This window comes from Castor canadensis, chromosome 9 (genome assembly GCF_047511655.1).
Source record: "Castor canadensis chromosome 9, mCasCan1.hap1v2, whole genome shotgun sequence".
NCBI lineage: Eukaryota > Metazoa > Chordata > Mammalia > Rodentia > Castoridae > Castor > Castor canadensis.
In genome coordinates this window covers 142068907-142087062 of record NC_133394.1, presented here as the reverse complement: position 1 = coordinate 142087062, position 18156 = coordinate 142068907, and the positions used below count along the sequence as shown (strand labels likewise).

General features: G+C 33.0%; 1 protein-coding gene across 10 annotated transcripts in view; it reads right to left on the bottom strand.

The window, feature by feature from the left end:
- Positions 1-18156, bottom strand: part of Lcorl (ligand dependent nuclear receptor corepressor like) — a 135119-nt gene that overhangs the window by 85130 nt on the left and 31833 nt on the right. For 8 of the 10 annotated variants that reach the window (XR_012435864.1, XM_074042543.1, XM_074042539.1 and 5 more), the window contains 2 exons: positions 14501-14580; positions 13487-13616 (listed from right to left, as the gene is read on the bottom strand). Coding sequence is in view for 9 of the 10 variants with exons in the window: in XM_074042539.1 (XP_073898640.1) it covers positions 13487-13616; positions 14501-14580 (210 nt within the window). In the remaining variant the exon portion in view is untranslated. Of the gene's footprint in view, positions 1-13486; positions 13617-13950; positions 14076-14500; positions 14581-16106; positions 16134-18156 lie in introns of those variants that run through there. The other 2 variants (XM_074042541.1, XM_074042542.1) reach the window with 2 other exon arrangements.

Here is an 18156-nt window from a genome sequence, read left to right as displayed (position 1 = left end):
TTCAGAGAGCAAAAAATTTTAAGACATCTGAATATACAGCAACTAAGAAGGTGAATGCTAACTAGGAATCTACTTTTGTATCAATGTTTTGCCTCATGGCAACACTTCTGAACTGTATTGCTGTATATGGTATCCTAAAACTTGTTAGGCTTGTATGATATTATTCCAAAACCACCTACATGCATGTAGTATACATAAACATGCATTTTTAAAAAGATCTAATTTTTCACCACTTATAACTAAAATGCATAATTTATATAATTTTATATAAGTTGATAAACTAATATAGTTAGCTCTTTGTATCTACCTGCAGGTTACACACCCACAAATTAAATCAACAGTGGGTCAACAATTTGAGAAAAAAAATTGTATTTCTACTGAAGATTTCTTGTCATTTTCTAAACAATATAGTATAACATTATATATTCTAAGTAATCTGGAAATGTGTTAAAGTAAATGGGAGAATGTGTGTACGTTATATGCAAATATTATGCCATTTTACATAAGGAATATAAGCATTTGTGGATACCAAGGAATGAAAATATATAACCACAGATAAAATTAGTTAAGTTAAAATCTAACATGAAGAGTATCTTTTATGCTTTCACCTTATGACTCTGACATAATTTTCATTCAACACATAAAGTATCTATTATACAAGGAACTCAAATATGTATATATATATATATATACACATATATATATACACACACACATACATATATGTATGTATTTTCTTTTTTTTTTTTTTGGTGATATGGATGTTTGATCTCAGGGGTTCACACTTGGCAGGCAGGTATTCCACCACTTGAGCCATGCCTCCAGCCCTTTTCGCTCTGGTTATTTTAGAGACAGGGCCTCACTTTTGTCCATGTTGGCCTGGTCAATGACCCTTCTATTTTAAAATTCCTGCTGTTGCTAGGATGACAGGCATACTCTACCACACCCCGCTTTTTTTCTGTTGAGGTGGAGTTTCTTTTTGCCTGGATTAGCCAAGAACGGCAATCCTGAGTAGCTTGGTATGACAGGAGCATACCACCAAGGCCAAGCTATTGATCAAGATGAAATCTTGCAAAGTTTTTGCCCAGTCGGACCTGAACTGCGATTCTCGTGATTTCATTCTCTCAAGTACCTAGCCACTGGCACCCAGCCTGAAATATAAATATTATTACACCATTTCTTGCCACTAAGGAGTTCAAAATTTACAAAGATTAATACTCTTAAGGCAGTAAAATAGCAGCTAAAATTGACAATGGAAAAAGTCATTTTGTAGAATCAAAACCATCCATAAAAATCTCTCATGAGTACAGATTACATCATTTAAGTTCTACAACCTCAGAAATTTTTGTGTATTAAGAAGCACACACTTTTAGAGGATGAAAATTATACTCTATTTGCAGAAATGGTTATAGTACATGAGGCATTAAAAGAGTAAATTCATTTATTTCCATGTCAAGTCTCTACTGTGGAGTATATTCTGACCCAGTACAATAGTGGCTAGATGTCCACATGATACAAGTGTTTAAAATCTTCTCTGATTTTACTAGGATGTATAATTCACATTCTATTTTGTATATGTAATATTTCAGGAAATCTAAATTATGGTTTTTTTTAGCCCAGAATAAGTAAAAAGAAAAATAGAGAAGGGATCAGAGAAGATAAAATATTTCTTCCTTGAAAGATGATTTCGAATTCAACATACAAAGAGAAAATGAATACCGAAAATATTAAAGTACATGTAAATTTAGTAGGATTTCAGTGTACCTCTGCTGTTGACACTAAGCAAAATTAAGTCAAAGGTTTTTCAAGAAAGGGAAAAATGACTCCTTAAACAGTTTTAAAATAATGTTTTCTAAAATTAAAACTAGTGACAAAATATATATGTGGAGAGCTGTGATAAAGCCAAGAAAATACGAATACCTATATTTTCAGTGAAAAAAATTAATATTTTCAAAGAAGACTGGAATTGAGTAAGTGGGATTGAGTAGACTTGGTAAGTTTAGCTACCCAGCAAATACTCAATGTGAAGTTTCTAGTCTTGGAACTTATAAGAAACCCAGGATGTAAAATGAGGTTTTAAAGCCTCTTAGTTCCTGGAAAACGGGAGAAGAAAAATCCACTTTTTGAGCATAAATTTATGTGCTAAAAACGAGAAAAAAATGATGAAATAAAACACAGCATCTGTCCTCACTCAAAGAGTTCATAGTTTAGCAACAGGTAAATTCATACATAGCATGCATGAATAAGATTAAGAATTAAAAACATTATCATAGTACAATATTCCACAGGAAAAGAACCTTAACAGCTTAGGAAGGGAGAATATAATGGAAATCAAAAGGAATACTTAAATTTTTCCAATGTTATACATATTACTTCCTTTGAAACTAAACCTAAAAGTAAATAGGAAAATGAACCTGAAAAATCAGCAACACAGATTTTCTACAAATACAAAGTGAGGCTTGAAGCTACAGGATTAGATAAGATTGTTAGGATGAATGCATAAAATTAAAAGGAGTTGAGAACTGAAACTTAAAGAGAGAACACTTAAGTAATGAAACAAAGAATAAGAAAAAACACTTTACCTCCAATTATAACCCCCTCCTCATATTCACAGGGAAAAAAGAAATAGAGAAGGAAAAGGAAACAATGTTCAGAGGAATAAAGAGAACTGGAAGAAAATGAGGCAGTAAAGCCAAAGGAGTTTGTGAGAGAAAGACAGGACTGATCAGCAAAGTCAAACACTGAATAAGTACTGTGGTGGTGTCATCAATTTTGGAAAATAAAGGATATAGTGGACATCTTTCCTTGTTTGTTTTTGTTTGACAAGAAGAGGGGCTACAATGTAGCATCTAAAGTCTCCTATTTTTAATATTCTATCTCTATTCTTCCTCTTTTTTTAGGGTATATTAATTTTACACAGGGGTTTCATTGTGGTATTTCCACACATGTATATAATGTACTTTAATCAAAATCAGCCCCCTCTATTACTTTTTCTTATGCCCCACCTCCCCCCCCAACTTCTATGTCATTTTTCAGGGATTTAGCTATTAAGTAGAGAGCACAACTACAAAAACCACACACATACATTACCTGACAATTTAGACATACTCATTTTCCGGAGAGCTATTCTCATTTTATCACTCATTGTACTATAATGGAGAAAAAGGCGAGATCCATCCCCTCCCTGTTCTAGTGACCCTAAGGGTAAGCAAGGACATGTTCCACATTCAGCTGACTGAATGAGTCCTCGTAGGACTTGGAAAAACAAACATGATATGGGAGTATAAACCTCAGGGTATGTAGACCTGTTTATTACAGTGTGTCCTTACCTGCAGTTCCTCTGGACTTCTACAGTCTGTCTTATTTGCCAAGTTTGTCCCTCTAGCTTCTAGACAGTTTTGAGAAACTCCAATACTCAACAGCTTCCCAAGAACTCCCATTTTCCCTTAATACAGCCAAAGTCAGTAAATTAGAATGAAGAACCTTGATATAAGAACTATTCATTTTTCTTTGCTTTCTTCTACTGGACAAAGTCTGCTTAACTATTACCTCTATTATAAATTCTATATTGGCAACAATATAGTTTCTTCTTAGCTCTTGCTTTAAGAACATTTATTTGAATATTTTTTATATTTTCAGAAAAATGTGTTTATTTTTTTAACTCAGGCCCTTACACTTGATAGGCAGGTGTTCTACCACTTCACCCCCAACCCTTTTTTGTGATTTTTTGGTTAGGGTTTCACATTTTTTGCCAGGACTGGCCTCAGACTGTGATTCTTCTACCTATGGCCTCCCCTGTAGCAAGGATTACAGATACATATCAGCATCACCACATTCAGATTATTGATTAAGATGGGGTTTCACTAACTTATGTTTCTTAAACTCTCTTGTACCATCAATCACACTGTGCTATAGTGTGTACTTTATGAAGAAGGTAATGATTCACTGAAAGAGTGAAGTCTTTAAGAGGAAGTCTAGAGAAGTTGGCAAAATTTAAGAACTGCAAACTATACAATTTGAAGATCATATGTGAGGCAGCTTCTCCTGACAATTACTTGTTTAATTTCAAAAACTACTGACAAGTGTGTTTTAAATCACCACACACATTCCAATCTTGAGGAAATATAACTTTTATTGTGTGGAAATGGTACCGCAAATGTTTTGCAGACAAGAAAGAATACTATTACAACATCAAGATGTCCAAACATAGCTCAACCTTGCTTTTTAATTAGAAACTATAAAGATGACATTAAGCTACAATCTTCATTGCTGGACCACTTTGAAAACTCTAGAATCCTGAAGATAATGTTAAAAGAAGCTTATTTTACAACTCTCAAATCATAAGACTAGGTATGTGTGAGGAACTACCCTTCATGATTTATCAAAGAGCACATGAAGGAAAACCTTCCAATAAAGTTTTCCTGGAATCAGTCAATCAATGCTCAAATAGTCAAAGACTTGTCACATAAGAAAAACAAAGTGCAAGCAGAGTCTTAGGTGACAGGAACTGAAAAACTGAAAGTTAATGAAACAAACAGTTTTGTGGGCTTTTGTCATCCCATTGCTTTTTCTATGGCTTTAGCTAATGGTTCAGAGCTAGTTCCACTGATTCAGACAAGGATGAAATTCAGACATTTATTATACTTTACTACTTCACCAGTTCACTATGGTTTAACTTAACTCGCCACCAAACATCAATAGGAACTGAAGCCTGTATTTCTTCTCATCACCAAAACTTCATTCAAGCAACTTTACCCATTAAACATTTTAAATCTGCTGTGTTTATTTTACTCAATGTTACTCATTAATCATCTAACATAATTTCATTATTTGTTTACATTATACTGTATGTTCCTTGGTCAAATTATTTAACTGCTATTTCTCTGCACATAAAAGGATAGACACAAATAATCACTAAATCCCCTTCTCTGCTTTAAAGAGCTATCATTTTAAACCAGTCTTTTAAGGGAAACAAATATTCAGTAAACCTGAAGAATGGGAATGGAACTCACCTTCCACATACCCAATCTATAATTTTTCAAAACTGATTAATCATTAAAACATATTTCCTTTAAGTTCTCTATATTTGCTACCTAAACATTTTTACATCTTTGTTCCAATGTTACCTCACTACCACTTATAAAACTGCAATCACCACCTCTATTCTGAAATTCTTGATATTCCTCTACTTTGTGTGTGTGTGTTCATGCATATATTTTTTTCTGTATACACTCATATGTATCTGTATATATTCACACATATGAGAGCTGTAGATGTGTATATACACACATTCAACCACAAGTATAATTTACTTGATCCGCTTCCCTTCACTAGAACATAAAAGTCCATGAGGACAGGGACTTTTTTTTTTAAACCTTTTGTTTCCTAGAATAGCAACTGACATATAGAAAGAACTTAGTAGCTCTTTGTTGAATGAATGAGTAAAGGACCAGAAATTTGTTTTAGGAAGCCCAACATCTGTCTTAGAGTTAACAATTAAATCAGTAACATCCTATAGAAGAACACCTAATAGGTAACACAGCTGGTGAGTTCCTAACTTATTCAAGAACATAGGGAGAATATTTTTTTTCTTAAAAAAGGTTTCTTTGGAAAGCTAAGTTAATACTAACCGGCCAAATAACACATCTTCTATTACTTCCACACAGAAGTTTTCCTTTCTAATTGGTACTTGAATATGAATATTATGAATAGCTTATATATACATATGACTATATATAACATAGCTGGATAGGTGCTAATGGGCCCAGAATAGAATTACATCTCTTTTGACAATCAGGCCAGAACTCTCTCTCTCACCTAATAGACTAGTCTTTCACAAGTGAATTAGAATATGCAAAAACATTATTTAGACAAACTCCTAAATAATTATATGAAGAGAAATGAAAGACTAATTCCCCCTCAATTTTAAAATACTTCCCTTATAAGAATATTAGTGTGCAAAAACACTGAAAAAATAATTTAATGAATAAACATTTCTGGATGAAATCTAACATGTCATATTTCCAGTATTTTGATCTGATTCCCAAAATATCTTTGAATATTGAGTATCTCTGAATATCAGAACTTACCCATTGTCTACATGGGCTCACTGTTTTTGTAAATGCTTAACATTCTGTTGCTGTAGGTCACATTAAAAAAAAACTGTAGCTGGGTAGTCATGATTTTGAAACACTGCTTTTGATTTTTAAAACATTCTTTTTCTCAAAAATTTAACATATTGAGTATTAACTGTATCAAGTACTATTCTAGGTAATAGGGATATAGAAAAAAGACAAAAATCCCTGCCCAATTGATTCTTCCAGTATATAAACAGATAAACAACATCAAGGGTGGGGGAGGCAAAGTGTTTCCAATAATGAGAAAGAGAGTTGGTGAAATGAATGATCATAATGAGGATGGTTGGGACAGGGCAATGTCAAGAGTACTATTTGATGATATAAAGGAATGAACTGATGGAAGCATGATTTCAGTCAGAGGTAACAGCAAATATGAAGACCCTGAGGTAAGTGAAAATAAGGCTAGTTATTTAAGGGAAAGCAAAAGCCAGTAAGTCTTCAAGAGAATGAGCAGTAAGAGATGTTGCCAAAAAGGAGGCAGAAATGGAACCTGAGAATGCTTGGAAGATTTTATTCTAAGTGACATGCAAAACCACTAGAACCTTTTGGGAAGAGGAAAAATTATCTGGTTTAGGTATTGGAGCATCATTTTGCATTCAGTTAGTAGACTGACCTGGTGAGCAGAAGAAAAAATAGAAACAGAAACACCCAATCAGTGGCTCTCCAGTGTACAAACTTGAGAGTGGGCAGTAGCGATGGAAGCGAATCAGAGTTAGATCCAAGACAGATCTGAAGGCAGACACTTGGTGAAAGACTGACATGGGATACAAAAGACACTGAGAAAGCAAGACAGGCTCCTTGTTTGGGGGACTGACTGACTTCAAGAGTGAAGACACCTTTTACTGAAATAGGAAAGAGGAGAGGATTAAAGTCAAGCATTGTTTTAGACAGGTGTAATCCTGAGGTATCTGTTAGACATTCTAGCAAAAAATACCAAGTAGGCAGTTAGATATAAGAGATGTAAAACTGAAGGAAAGGTCAGAATTAGACTTAATATTTAGGTGCCATTAGCACATATGACAATAAAAGTAATAAGACTCAATGAGGCCACCAAGTGAGTGAAGGTGTATCAAAGAGAAAAGGCAGTTGAAGACTAACTCCTGAATATCAGAATATCTTCAGCATTTAAAGATCAAGATGAAGTGTGAAAGAAGCAATTCATGAGAAAGGAAAAAGAATCAGAAGGATACAGTCTCTCAGAAATCAAAAAAAGTGATTAACTTCCAAATAGTGCTAAAAAGCCAATATTGACTGTTTTCTTTAAAAAGAATAAGATGGAAGTATCAGTAAAACTGATAAAAACAATTTTAGTGCTATAGCAGGGAAGAAAGTCTAACTAATTGGGTTGAAAAGAGAAGGGAAGGAGAGTAGTAGAAGTGGAAAAGTACAGACAACAAAAAATACTTATTAAACATCTACTGTATACCAAGTTCTTGAGGTATATTAATTAACCAAAATACAAAAATCCAATTCTTCATGGTGCTTAAGTTTCAGCAGAAGGAGACAGATAATAAATAAATTATATGCAAAAAGGTAATTGTGCTACCAAAAGGAAAGAGGAATTTTAGTTCTTAAAGGCTTAAAGGGAGAGATATAGCTACCTGCAAGAGGAAATTGCCTCTGTAAAATTAATATATGCTAATAAAAATGTTTTTTTAAAAAAGAGGAAATTGACTAGGTAAGTAAGACTTAGAAAGTCAGCATGATTGAGTATTTTACCTTAGTCAGGTGCATAATAAGAGGGAGTTGGGTTAAAACAAACAAGGCTCTGAGAGGCAAATACAGTAAGAGGGAGGGAAAATACTACTTTTTATCTCATGGAAAATGATCAGTGATCAAGCAGAATTCTGGAGCTGGGTAGAGAGAAATCATGAGAAGACAACGCTGAAAAGCAGTATGGTGAATAGACTGAAGGTTGCAATGAAGTTAAAAAAATACTGGATTGAGAGTACTGAGTAAGATGGTAGTTAGAAAAAGGATGGATAAAATTAGATTTGGGAGGTAGTGAAGGTTTAGGGATGATCATGGGAAACGGTGGTCAGAGCAGAATAGAGGAAAACATCATCAGAAAAGTAGAGCAGAGAGCTAAGAGGCCAGAGTTTTGGATATAACATCAGCTGTAACAAAATAATTTGAAGACAGAGAATTTGAAATTACTATGAACTATGATGAGAACAGTGTTTGGGAGAAAGAAAGGGGGAAAAAGCTGGTAGAGTTCTATAACATGGTAATATAGCCAACGCAGCTCAGGGCTTTGAAGGAGGAAGGCAAATAAATGATTGAAAAGCAGCTCTAAAGACCTTGGAAGCTGCTACCAGTTTTATCATCCAATGTTACATAAAGCAAGGAAAAGCAGCCAGCAAGTGAGAAGGCAATGAAAGTTTCCTTTATAAATACACAGGTTTCAATAATAGTAATAAAGTAAAGGGAACATTAAGAGAAAAGACCAAACGATTTTTGCTGTTAAAGACCACAAGTTCCAGAAGACAGAACAGAAAGGATATGGCTGCTTGCATAAGGGAAGGAGAGTGAATCAAAATAGTGAATAAAAAAGACTAAAGGCAGGCATGGTAGCTCATGCCTTTGTAACGCCAGCATTCACTAGGGAGGCAGCTGTAAGATCAGGAGCTAGAGGCTAGCCTGGGCTATATAGCTAGACTCCTTCTTTAAAAAAACAAACAAATAAAAAAAAAAAAACCAACAAGAAATGTAAGAATTTGAATGATAATGACTTAGCAGGTTTCTTTTAACTCCTTCTATAGATAGTGTTTCAGGTAAAATGGTGATCTTACCAGAAATGCAAGTCTTAGACTTTATTCTGACTATATTGTATTCTTAGAATCTGATTAATATCCTATAGGAACACAGTAAAAACAAGATGAAAAATCTTTTCATGAACTTCTGAATGCAGCTCTAATGGTACATGAATTATTTAACAGTACTAACATACAGTTCCCCGAGAGGAAAAGGGCAACCCATAAAAGAGAAATTCAAAGTATGACCGCAGTGATATCACAAACACATGTGGAAGGAAACATAAAGGTCTGAAGAAATCATACCAAAATTACAGTCACTCAAAGATGCCTGCATTTAGAGAAAAGCAATCTAAGTTCATAAACTAAGAAACTAAATACTTTAATCATCACTCACAACCCAATAGATAAGTGAACTAAACTACTATTCATTTAATTCTATAGTTTAAACTTTAAACATTAAGTTTGGATGGAAAAAGCATACAAAACTTTATATGTAAAATTAACTTAAGAAGAATGAATTTGTTAATAAGGGCCTTCAAAATAACTACACCAAATCCATCAAAAAGATCTTGGAGGATCGTGGGTTGAGGCCAGCCTGGGCAAATAGTTCTTAAGACCCTATCTCGAAACTACTCTATACAAAACAGGGTTGGTGGAGTGACTCAAGTGGCAGAGCATGAGGCCGTGTGAAACCCCACTACTATTAAAACAAAATCCTTAACAAGAAAAAAACATGCCAGAATAGGAGTTATTTGATTGCTAAGTATATACGATGAGATAGAACAGGAAAAACATCTTCACAAAAGATGGCTTAATTTTACTATATATTTAGCAGTATGATTTACTCAGCTACGATGTGCGTATTCTCTGTCCAATTTAATTAAGTCCAGTAGGTTTCACTAATTTAAAAATAAGAGACATCTTCCTGAATCATAAACCAGTGACTTATACACTTCAGGTAACCAGAAAATGTAAAGTTAAAAGCCAAAACAATTTAGCTTACATTTTATAAGGATAACTTTGGAGAAGGCCTTTTATGTATATCCACATTCAAAACAAACTTATTAAAGGTGGAGAGGGTCACTCAGTGACAAAAATACATACTTAGTATGGGCATGACCCTAGGTTTGATCCCCAACTCCACACACAAAAAAAAAAGGAACCAAAACCCAAAAAACGAAACTGAAACTCTGATTGATATTCAGATTATACACAGTAATACTTAAGTATGAGATTGGAAAAGCAAGTAATCTATCTAACTAGCTAATTAGCTAGCTAGCTAGATATCTATCTGTCTACCTGTCTACCTACCCACCCATGCTAAGTAACCTACTTCTTTAAATAAAAGTGAAGTATTAACACCACTGAATATTTAGAGAAACTGAAAGATAACTTGACATAGTTTATCTTATTATTAATTAGTTCATTCAAGAAATACTTACTGGTGGTACACAACTATAATCCAAGCACTTCAAAGACTAAAGAGGGAGGATTGTGAACTCTAGGCCAGCCAGGGCAACACAGTGAGACCCTTTCTCAAAATAAAACAAACAAAAAAACAACGAAAACCAAAAAACTAAAAAAAGAGATTTTATTGAGGACCTAAGATGTGACAAGTACTATCCTAGATACTGACGCTTCTGCAATAAAAATGAAATTCCTATTGACTTGGAGATTTCATTCTATTCTAGCACTCTAGTTATTTTAGGGTTAATCTCTAGAAGGAATTTGATTTTGAAACATTTCTAAAGCAAGTAATATACAAAACTAGTTAAAAGTCCATCTCTGTACTAGAACGTTCTTTCTCTACTCTAGGTATTTCAGCTGTTTTACTTGTGTCTAATTACAAGGAATTGTCTAAGCTATATTTAGTTGAAGTAATAATCTTCCTCCATTACCAAGAAGTTCTAATGAAGTGACATTCTTATAACCTATTATTAAATACCATGGGATAACTAATCAGTAAAAAACGAGAAATACATATAGTAGATATATAATACCTAACAAAAGAAAAATAGAAACCTATGACAAATATGTAGAATTTTTATTGCTCTTTTGTAGTCTGCCTAATTCAGATAAGATAATCCTAATCTTAGGCTACTAAGTGGCAGAGAATGGGAAGTTTTTTTCCTATTCAACTCTTAAAAACAACTGAGTTGTTTTCATACAGAACAGTTTTCATTTCATTAATTTCATTTTGAATTATTTGGACCTTCTTCCAATGTTCATAGCACAGAACTAAAGACATGCTAGTTAACTTTTTGAGCTTCACTATCCCTGTCTGTCAACACAATAGTAACACTGCCTACCTCTTAATACTGTTTTTGGAATTGCAATAAAAAGGGGTTAGTCCTCCATCATAACTGATGACATCAATCATCATCATCATTATTCACAAAAGTAACAGTTTATATTTATCATTAACACCATTCCCCCAAATTAAAAATTAGGAAATACAATAAATAAGCTAAAACAGGACATTAAAAGACTGCTTTATGTTTTGGCAAGATGATCAACATGCATCTGTTTCCCAAACTCAGCAACAAATTAAAGTATCAGTAGCACCAATACTACCTACCAGTATCCAGAATTTATAAAAATGATCACATTTGGTAAAGTAACAGAAAATAAAAGTTTCCCTAACAAGATACTGCATCAACAATTTACATGCTATTTTTCAAAAACTCAGGAGTATTTTGTTGTGTGCATGTGTGTATGGTATTGGGGCTTGAACTTAGAACCGTTCACTTACCAGGCAGGGTGTGTGACACGTGTGTGTGTGTGTGCATGATACTGGGGTTAGAACTTAGAGCTTTTCACTTGCTACACAGGTGCTCTACCCTTGAGCCACATTCCCAGCTATTTTCTGTCTTTAAAAACATATTTCTTGCCTTTTATCTCAAAGTAGAGTTAATAGAACTAAAAAAAAGCCAAGCCAGGAAACAAACGAATTAATGAAATTAAGACCATTTAGAAGAAATCATCTTCTAGCCTCATCCTGGTTAAACTATACTGAAAATCTCTAAAAATGGTTCTATTGAAGAAAACAACCACCAACACAATAAAAATCCAAGTAAAGTAAACAAACAGAAAAGCTCTTATGTTTAAACCCAGAAAGTGAGGATGGACTACAAATAAAGGTATTAACAAAGGTTAAAGCCTAAAATAAAAACACAAATAAGAATCTTTAATTTAGAAACTCTGCAATCTTTCAAAGAATCTTGAAGAAAAATTAAGAAATTCCCAAATGGAGAGGTCGCTAAATATCCAAGAACACTCACCCAACCATTGGTAGGAGACCTCTTGGAGACCCAGATGCTTGAATCAGCTGAAATAGTACCAAGTTTTTACTGATTACTCTTAATAGGGCAATGGAGCACAGGCTACCTCCATACTATCAAAAATTAAAGGTTATTATCATTGCTAATTCTAGTTACAACCATTATAAATGACTCAAAGGAAAAGGAGACTAATGAGTTCCAAAGTAAATGAAACTTACTGTATTGCATGTGTGTTAATTTCCTCTAGATCTCTTACTGATATAAATCTGATAACAAAATAAGTTTGATAAATATATTGGCAAAAGTCTTTTCTAAATTAATGTTATAAAATTCTTAAAGCATGTAAAATACTTTTAACAATGATTCATATTGGGTATTTTAGAAAGAAATTTGTTTAAAGGTGAAGCAAATTCCCCAACACTAAGTGCTTCAGTAACACACAGGAAAAGGTTTTCAGTCTGGTACACTTAAAACACGAAAGTTATCAACTTAATAGAAAATATATGATGGCACCTAATTCTAAAAAGGAGTAAATTAAGAGTCAACATCTAGATAAGAATACAATAATGTTTTCTGAATCTCTAGAAGCTGAGGGATAGGGTCACTTCAATCTCACCCCAACACACACCATTACTTATTCCAAACTTGGAAAAAAAATAAAATTTAAGACACTATTAACATGGACATGGCCAAGAACAAGAAATGAAAATTCTATATATTTGTATTTCCCAAGTAAATAAAAGACTACTTTTGCCTGACAGATGTGTGTTAAGAAAAGCAACAATAAGACTCAATCGGTTTGAAGAGTCTAGATAGAGAAGTAAAAAAGAACACTTTCAAATATCAAGTATGCATATTTGAGCTAACAAATATATACTGAAACCATACACCAGAAAATGTACTTCAACCTGGCTCATAAATGATTTAAGCATTACATTATTAGGGATAGGTTTGCAATATAATGTATCTATAACTTACTGAACATCCAACAACTTTGGAAGACTTAAAAACATCAATAAAATAAGGAAAGCCAGAAAAAAAAAATGTTTTAAAGGTGCTTACAAAGGAAAAAGATGCAGTCAAGAAAAGATTTGAGAACAGCATGCCAAAAAGAAATGCTTAACGTAAGACTAGCACTAGAGTGATCAAGAATTCTATTAGCCCTAAAAAACACAAGAAAATTAAGAATATAGAAAGAAATGGTTAAGAATAAAGTAGGGATTGACATGTTAAAAAAAAGTATACAAGAGAAATATGGAAACATTTAAGATCTCTATAGCAAAATGTAAATGACAAAGCATACCAGTATTACCTTTCTTTCGAAAGAGTGCATTTAGGTAATTTTCTGCTTGGCATTCAATCTTATCAGTGTTGGACTGGCCCTGAGATGACAGCTCCTCTGTTGGTGTTGACTGTGATGAATCAAGAGATGGCATACAATCCTAAAATGGTAAGAAAACAAAATACCCAATCACTTTTTATTTAAACAGGAATTTCCACTAAAAATGGCAAGAATTCTCTAAGGGATCAGTTGCTAGTTTATCTTTTAAAGGACATCAAATTATATCAAAGCAATACAGAATTTTGGGACCAGAGTCAGAAAAAGGAAGTTTAGCTCTGGGAGAGGGCCAAAATAGGTTTGATTATTTAACAAAACTATAGTTTACAAAAACAAAAAGGAAGAGCAAATAAAATATAAAATGTACTACTGAATAAATGCACTAGTGGCATGCCAGTAAGATAACCCTATCAGTTTTTAACAGCAGATATGTTTACCTGTTAATCTGAACAAAATTGGTATAGTCTCAAATTCTCATTTCTTCTCAGCTCCTCTCAGAACAATAGCTAAGAAATCAGGATTTCCCACCACAGAGGAAGATGCTAGTACACAAGTTCATGTCCTGTATGCAGTAGATACTTACATATTTTATTATTTACATAGATGTATTTTTGGTAGCCAAAAGACTTCAAAAAATAACTGAAAGGCTAAGAAATAGTGGCATATTATCCCCTTAAAACTGATTCTTAAGAAATCAGATTACAGAGTAGTCTCAGACCAAACTAGGCCAAGTTCAGGTTCACCTTGGAATAGATACTAAAGTGACCTGAAGTCAATGAGAAAATTAAAGATAAATTTTCTCCCAGAAGTTAAGCTAAACTAAATGTTAGAATTTCAATGTAAGATGTTAAAATACTATTTTCATTTCACAAAATCAAATACATAACTTTCACTTATCACAAATTTTTAGTACATATTAAGTTAATAAAAAGGATTGTTATAATTGTGCAATGAGTTTAAAAATAATTTCATGACATTAAAACTTACACTGACTGCTTCTCTCTGTAGGTTACAAAATGAACACTTTTCATCCATAGACCAGTCAGTCAGCTCCTCTGGTTCACAGTCTTTAAAAGAGGGGGAAACATTCATGAAATACACTAACTTCATAAAAACAAACAAAATCACCACTTTCTACAGCAATGGAAAAAGAAAAAGTGAAAAGGCAAAACACAAAAACCATAAACACTAACAGTAATGGAAGAGAGCTTAACTTTAAAATTAAACTGATGCCATCAATAAATATGCAGAGAAGGCTGTAAAACTAATTTTGCACCATTATGAGATAAAGTAGCAAGAACAATGAACTGGTTATAAGTTAACAATTTTCTAAGTATCATCTAACAAGTATCTAACAAGTTTAAAGTATCATCTAACCTTCAGATATATTCTATTTACTACTGTTCATTAATTTTATTTTCACTGTGAAAGAAATCAAAAGAGAATGTTGTGAGGAGGAAAGGATAAATTTTGCACACCATGAAAGACAACACAGAAGAAATAAAGAAAGTACCAAGACCCCCAATTATTTAGTTATTTATTTTTGGTGGTACTGGGGTGTGAACTCAGGGTCTTGAGGTTGCAAGGCAGGCAGTGTACCACTTGAGCCACATTGGCAGCACACCCAGCCCACAAATTTGATAAAATGGAATACGCCTAAGAAAACAAGTTAGTAATACACAAATCAAAAATCAGATCAGACTGGGGGTGTGGCTCAAGTAGTAAAGTGCTTTCCTATTAAGTACAAGGCCCTGAGTTCAAACCCCAGTACTAACAAAAAAAAAAAAAAAAAAGGGAAAGACATCTGATCAGATTTTTATTATGTTTTCAAAGGCTTTATCATTATAAAGTAAAAATCAGGTAAGCAAACAGACCCTACTATTCAATAAAACATGGTTTTTTTTTGTAAGACTACTCTTTACAACCCAATATATTATTGTAATATAGAAAGTTGTAATTAGAAAGTTTCTAGAAAATGAAAACATTTTCTGCTGAGGACATCTTATGAAGCTACAGTAACATTGTCATCTAACTATAAGAGGTAAAAACACTAATTTTCAAAATTATTGCTTACAGCAGAATGTCCCTCCAATTTTTTCCCCAAATAAGTTCAAATGTAGAACCTCAAATACAAGATCTTTAACATCTGAGGCAGCTATACTATGACTAAATTGAGAAACACTTGTGTGCCACAGAAATTTTCTCTTGTGCTTTTGAAATACACAATGAAGTTCAATACATGTCTTCACTAAATTACACGGAAAATAAAGCTTACTTTTCTTGTAATGATGATGAATTAAAAAAACAAGACAAAACAAACAAACAAAAAACACTGCTTAGAGTTACCCCTAGGATCCTTCTACATTAATCCAAATACACAGATAGATCATATAATTAGTTGGAATATAGTGTAGTAATATCTCCCTTTGATTTTGCAAATGGCACATATATATTACTAATACTGACATAAATTTGGAAAGCACAAGAAATAAGAACCTAATATCCAGCATAATTAATGGAAAGACAACTCGATTTGAAATCTTTCAAAATCCAGGATGCACATTTTTAAGCCACAAAGTTTTAATTGCCTTACGTGTAAAATGAGGGTCACATCACAGAACTGTAAATTCAATGAAAAATATGAAATGTTATAAACTATAAAATAAAATACAGATGCTAGTTTATTAAGGCAGAATTACCAGTCATTGTTTTTTTAGTCCTACACCAATCCCACCTGTAGTAAAGCTAGTTTGTGGATTAAGTATCTGCTTAAGAAAAATGTTTTTCTGTAAATAACTTCATAAATCAAGAAGTTTGATTTATATAACTAAAATCAGAGTCCTAAAAGAACCGCTGCTAAGTAGGCTTAGGATATGTTTGAGTTTTCATCCACTTGATATAACAGCATCATATTTTTATACATAGATTTTTTTTTTTCTTAAATACAGGATCATGCATTGTCTCTCACTAGGGATAAGCTTTCTGACCAATGGCTGAATGGGAGAGAAGCGATATTATGTCATTCCAAGCTGAGGAAATGCATGGCACATTTCCTGCAGTCTTCTTGATCTTCTACCATCCAACGTAAGAAGAATTTGCCCAAGACAGTCATGACTTCTTCAGTCTGGGAACTGGAGTCATGTGGAGAAGACACATCCCCACCCATAGTCTGAAGTCCAGCTGACTCATTATCACCCATAAGCCTGCTACAGATTTTGAAGTTGCTTGTTAAAAGCATTCTTGCAGCAAAACTGTGACTCCTATGCTAGGCATAAAATTATTCTCGTAGGTCAAGGAAATCTTCCTGCTTTTTTTTTTTTTTTAATCATGGTCTCATGAATAAAAAATAGAATTTTGAAGAAGGGATATTTTTGAAAAACTGTTGTAAGGACTAAGTTTCAATGATAAGTGCACTGACATAAATGATAGCAATTCTAGATTAATAAAGACAATTATGAGTTGTAAGATTAAAAACTAAGGCATACTGAGATTGTGTCAGTTATTTTAGTAAGAGTTCTTCAAGGAAACAGTAGTTAAATAAATGCTAATATAGGTAAGTAAACAGCACTGAAAAATCAACTGAATAGGTAAAAAAGTCACTCAATTTTGCTAAATTCAAAAATCTGTAGCTTTACTTACAAATATTTAATAATTACTCTTTCTGTAGTAACTTTTGAGAACAAATAAATGATGGCAGGATACATTTATTTTCAGTATGAGAAAGAACATTTTAAAAATTCAAATACCAGGTTTCTTCTTTCCTCAGATTATCTTTTCGTGCCATTAAAACTACATACACATACATTTTACTTCTCAAAACAATTTGATATTGAATCAAATAGTCTTCTCTATTCTGAAACTTTAATACATGAAAGTAATTCAGAAAGGGTTAAATAATGTACCTTACAGAAATAGTCTCATTAGTAAAAGGCAGTATCATAACAAACACTAACAGTAAATGACTGACATAAGGTCAAACTTTCCACCATGGTTATCTGTTATTGTAGTTAAAATCTGGTTCCAATCATCTTATCTAATTTATCTCATAAGTTAATAGCCTTTGAAATCAGAGAGCTTTAGTATTGAACCAGGAACTTTTCTACATACTATATGTGACCTAAAGCACATAAATTTCTTTGGGCTTCAGTATTCTCCTATGTAAAAATGAGAATTATAATTCCATCTTAATGCTACAGGAAAAATTAAATAAAAACACGTTAAGACACTGAAGTTTGAAATGTGTTACTTTCATTTTCTTCTAAATAACCTCACTTCTTCTGAATGTTTTGTTTCTAGTACCCTTTACTAATAGGATACAAATTGCAATAAAATGTGAAAAAGGGCTAGAGTTTTCATGAAGATCACCGAACAAAGGTTTGTTAAGTTGATTTGGGGAAAAGATGCTGAACAATGAGCAATGCAATTAAAAAACAATTTGTCAGCTGAGGATGTTGCTCAGTGGTAGAATGCTTGCCTAGCATGTACAAGGTCCTGGGTTCAATTCCCAGAACTTCAACATACACACACACACAATTTTCTATTATGAAACCTATTCAACAACTATATTAAAAAATACAAAGGAAAAAAGAAAAATTACTCACAATCTTATCATCCAGAGATAATAATTACAATATTTGTTATAT